General features: G+C 47.7%; 1 protein-coding gene across 1 annotated transcript in view; it reads left to right on the top strand.

Moving 5' to 3' along the window:
- mtfp1 (mitochondrial fission process 1) overlaps window positions 1-3968 on the top strand; it is a 4472-nt gene extending 504 nt beyond the window's left edge. Inside the window, exons 2-4 of the mRNA XM_056458898.1 lie at window positions 437-564; window positions 763-995; window positions 2880-3968. Coding sequence (XP_056314873.1) covers window positions 437-564; window positions 763-995; window positions 2880-2946 — 428 coding nt within the window. The 3' untranslated portion in view covers window positions 2947-3968. The remainder of the gene's footprint in view (window positions 1-436; window positions 565-762; window positions 996-2879) is intronic.
- The last annotated feature ends 1032 nt before the right edge of the window (window positions 3969-5000 follow it).

The raw sequence follows: 5000 nt of genomic DNA, 5'->3' as shown, positions 1-5000 counted from the left end.
AAACGTGTGTGTATGTGTGTGTGTGTGTATGTGTGTGCGTGTGTGTGTGTGTGTGTGTAATTTGTTAAACGTTTGTGTGTGTGTGTGTGTAATTTGTTAAACGTTTGTGTGTGTGTGTGTGTGTGTGTGTGATTTGTTAAACGTGTGTGTGTGTGTGTGTGTGTGTGTGTAATTTGTTAAACGTTTGTGTGTGTGTGTAATTTGTTAAACGTGTGTGTGTGTGTGTGTGTGTGTGTAATTTGTTAAACGTGTGTGTGTGTGTTGAATGAATTAGTGTTTGTGTGTTTGGAACGAGTGTGCGTGTGTGTGTGTGCGTGTGTGTGTGTGTGTGTGTGTGTGTGTGTGTGTGTGTGTGTGTGTGTGTCTGTTAAACAAGGGTTTGTATGCGTGTTTTGATTGAGTGTGTGTGTATTGAATCATTGTGTGTGTCTTCCAGGTTATGCTAATGAGGTGGGCGAGGCGTTCCGTGCGCTGGTGCCGGTGGGTGCAGTGTGGGCGAGTTACGGCATCGCCACCACTTACGTGACCGCAGACGCCATCGATAAAGGCCGGAAAGCAGCGGCGGTGAGTGTGTGTGCGTGTGTGTGCGTGTGTGTTTAGCACATCTGCAGTGTCTGATCTCCCATCCTCTGCTCTGTGTGTGTGTGTGTGTGTGTGTGTGTGTGTGTGTGTGTGTGTGTGTGTGTGTGTGTGTGTTTAGCACATCTGCAGTGTCTGATCTCCCATCCTCTGCTCTGTGTGTGTGTGTGTGTGTGCGCGCAGGCTCACGGCGAGCGTCCGGGGAAGGCGGTGTGTGTGTGTGTGGCAGTGGTGGACACGTTCGTCTGGCAGGCTCTGGCTTCTGTAGCTGTTCCTGGATTCACCATCAACCGAGTGTGTGCCGCGTCTCACTTCCTGCTGAGCAGAACCACACGCTGGCCACTTCCTGTCCGCAAGTGGACCACCACCGCCATCGGCCTGAGCACCATCCCCTTCATCATCACACCCATCGACAGGTGTGTGTGTGTGCGTGTGCGTGTGCGTGTGTGTGTGTGTGTGTGTGTGTGTGTGTGTGTGTGTGGTATTGATGTCCTGATCAGGCTTGTTTGCCCTGGAGTCCGAGTCATTAGATGTTGAGTATCTGCCGGTACTGAAACCCGACCCGATACTCCTGTAATACATGAAGAAGAGCAGAACCTGGTCCAGGATGATCCTTCAGCTTATTCTAACGCTCTACAGTGCTGTGAACACACAGAGCTCTGCTGTGAGGCTCTTCAACAGTGCAGTAATAATAGGATCAGTCCTCCTCTTCTGGACCTCAGTGCAGCAGTAGAGAATATAGAGCAGCTCCTCAGCTGACAGCACCAGGCAGGTAATCCCACCTCCCACCTCTCTCAGTCTGCTGTGGTGGTGTTGTGGTCAGACCGCAGACTGGACATCTCAGTTATTGCTGTGCTCCTGATCAGTATCTACTGCAGAACATGCACAGAAGCCTTACAGACACACTCGGCACAACACAGAGAGCAGATTGAGCAGAAAACATCAGGGTTCTGCCTTTATTAAGATGTTTACTTTCACTGTCTCACGTAGGGAAACTCCTCAGATGAATATCTCTGAGCTTTAAGATTAATTCAGTTTAAAGTGCTGCGCTTCACACCTGCTTTATTCAGCCCAGATGACTTCCAGGACTTCGAGAGCGAGTTCAGTGCTCACGTCTGCATCGCTGCATCCTCCATATCAAGAACTCCTCCAGGAGCTGTCACGCGTCCTCCGCTCTTGCGCTCGTGAGTTCTGGAACTGAAGTTTGGTTGTTGATGATGACGTTACAGGAGAACACTGAGGAACAGACACACTCACGCTCTCCTCTTCAGGCTGCTTCTGTGTTCTGCTTTGCCGGGATTAAACCCATAGTGTCTCTGGAAGCCGTCACGCCGCACACACTGCTGTCTGTGTGAAGTCATGAGAGAGGTCTAATGCTGACTCTGAATGATCAGACGTTAATAAAGCCGGCGATTGCTCCAGAATCTCTGTTCAGAGAGCTCATGATTTGATCCTCGATGCAGTCATGTGATTTCACAGGTCAGAGTTCACCAAGCTTGAACTTTACACCGCAGTGAACTGTGAAACCTGCTGCATGAGCTTGTGTTTGCAGTCTGACGCATTGGTGTGTGTATGAATGTAAGTCTATGGGGAGAACAGTGCAGTGTGAGCACAGCTTTAGTCAGTGCATGTCTGTTCATTACTCAAACATAATGAGGATATACACATATATTCCAGTCCTGATCAGGCGGTACTGAGTGACTGATCGAGTCTGAAACCGTGTGATCGGGCTCAATTTCCAATCACATGATCGGATCTGGACATCCCTAATATACATGTATTTATTCATTCATTCATTTTCTTTTCAGCTCAGTCCCTTTATTAATCAGGGGATGACAGTGACAGTGGAATGAACCGCCGACTTATCCATCATATGTTTACACAGCGGATGCCCTTCCAGCTGCAACCCATCTCTGGGAAACACCCATACACACTCATTCACACACACACACACGCACTCACACGCACACACACACACACACACATTCACACTCATACACTACGACCAGTTTAGTTGATCAGTTCCCCTATAGTGCATGTGTTTGGACTGTGGGGGAAACCGGAGCACCCGGAGGAAACCCACACCAACACGGGGAGAACATGCAAACTCCACACAGAAACACCAACTGACCCAGCCGGGACTCGAACCAGAGACCTTCATGCTGTGAGGCCACAGCACTACCTACTGCGCCACTGTGTCGCCCTTAATATATAAATGTGTGTATTTATGAGTGTGTATATTTTTGTGTGTTGCTGATGTGTGTGTGTGTGTGTGTGTGTGTGTGTGTGTTCTCCTCCAGGTCTGTTGATCTCCTGCTGGACTCCAGTCTGAGGAAACTCTACAGTGAAGGAGAAAAAGAAGACTGACCTCTGACCTCTGACCCCAGTCTGTGATCAGCACCAGCAGCTGAGCCGGAGTGTGTGTGTGTGTGTGTGTGTGTGTGTGTTGATCTGTGCCTCTGCATGCGCTTTATTATAATCACAGTGTCTTTATTTACAGATGCTCACTTCACTAGTTAGGGTTTGGGGTTATTTCTGTATCTGGTGAACAGGTGATGCGCGCACACACACACACACATCTATTGTACTGTAATTTCCCAAAGGGTGAAAGCAGAGTAGCTGTAGTGTGTGTGTGTGTGTGTGTGTGTGCGTGCGTTTGTTTTCTGTCATGTTGTCTGATCAACATGTTGGTGTTTCCTCACTCAGTAAAGGAACGAGGCTGTGCTCCTCTTGTGTGTGTGTATGTGTGTATGTGTGTGTGTGTGTGTGTGTGTGTGTGTGTGTGTGTGTGTGTGTGTGTGTGTTTTCTGTCATGTTGTCTGATCATTGGTGTTTCCTCACTCAGTAAAGGGACAAGGCTGTGCTCCTCTTGTGTGTGTGTGTGTGTGTGCGTGCGTGTGTGCGTGTATGCGTGTGTGTGTGTGTGGGTGTGTGTGTGCGTGCGTGCGTGCGTTTGTTTTCTGTCATGTTGTCTGATCAACATGTTGGTGTTTCCTCACTCAGTAAAGGGACGAGGCTGTGCTCCTCTTGTGTGTGTGTGTGTGTGTGTGTGTGTGTGTGTGTGTTTCTGTCATGTTGTCTGATCATTGGTGTTTCCTCACTCAGTAAAGGGACGAGGCTGTGCTCCTCTTGTGTGTGCGTGTGTGTGTGTGTGGGGGTGTGTGTGTGTGTGTGTGTGTGTGTGTGTGCGTGCGTTTGTTTTCTGTCATGTTGTCTGATCAACATGTTGGTGTTTCCTCACTCAGTAAAGGGACGAGGCTGTGCTCCTCTTGTGTGTGTGTGTGTGTATGCGTGTGTGTGTGCGTGTGTGTATGCGTGTGTGTGTGGGTGTGTGTGTCCTGCAGTTCATACTCTGCTGTTAATAAAGCACTGAACACTGCTGTAGTCTACAGGAGCGTCTCTCTCTGTCTCTCTCTCAGCATCACAGAGTCAGGAACAGTATCCTGGCGTTACAGGCACACCTCAACATTCCCTCACTCGTGCTGCTGGTCACCGCTGATGATAATAATATTAAGCTTTTATTTCTAGGCGCTTTTAAAGCACTCGAGGACACCTTACAGCAGATGTCAAGCACATCATAACAAGACAAGCAGTGAAAAGCGATCGACGTGACATTAACCCAGCGAATCATTCAAAGCTCTCCTGAATAAAATGAGGTAAAACTGGAACGCGTGTCCACCTGCTCCATAACATCGGTGCTGCTCAACTGAAAGCCCTGACACCAGATCACTTCATCTTAAAGTTCTACTGATGAGGCTGTTGAGTTTTCTAATTGACTTTCTTCCAAGTGAAGCTAGAATAATCCTGACATTAGTGTTGTGTTTTTAGCTGTATTATTGACATGGCACATTCTGAATGAGGAGAGCTGAGTGTGCTGCTCTGTTTATTTGCCTAATAAATGACAACAGGCCAGTCTTTAGTTTAATACTAAATGTGTATTTTATAACACAACTATTGCATTTATTCTGAATCTGGAGGAAATATATTTGGTACATCATTTTGGTAAGAGTGTGGTCCTGATGACAAGCTGAGCCAGCTGAAACTGCTTCAATATCACTAAAATACAGCAGTAACCTCTTCATAAACAGACAATGAGGAAAATCAAGTGCAGAAGGGGACCGTGTCTGACATAAGAGAGCCACAGCAGGATGGAGACCGGCCTGTCAGTGTAGTGAACTCAGCTGTAGTGTGCTAGTGAGGGTCAGAGTAGTCAGCTGTAGTGTGTTAGTGTGTATCAGTGTAGACAGCTGTAGTGTGTATCAGTGTAGTCAGCTGTAGTGTGTATCAGTGTAGTCAGCTGTAGTGTGTATCAGTGTAGTCAGCTGTAGTGTGTATCAGTGTAGTCAGCTGTAGTGTGCATCAGTGTAGTCAGCTGTAGTGTGTATCAGTGTAGTCAGCTGTAGTGTGTATCAGTGTAGTCA

Source organism: Danio aesculapii, chromosome 5, assembly GCF_903798145.1.
Source record: "Danio aesculapii chromosome 5, fDanAes4.1, whole genome shotgun sequence".
NCBI lineage: Eukaryota > Metazoa > Chordata > Actinopteri > Cypriniformes > Danionidae > Danio > Danio aesculapii.
The sequence above is the reverse complement of the archived record's forward strand: the minus strand, read 5'-3'. Positions and strand labels throughout refer to the sequence as shown.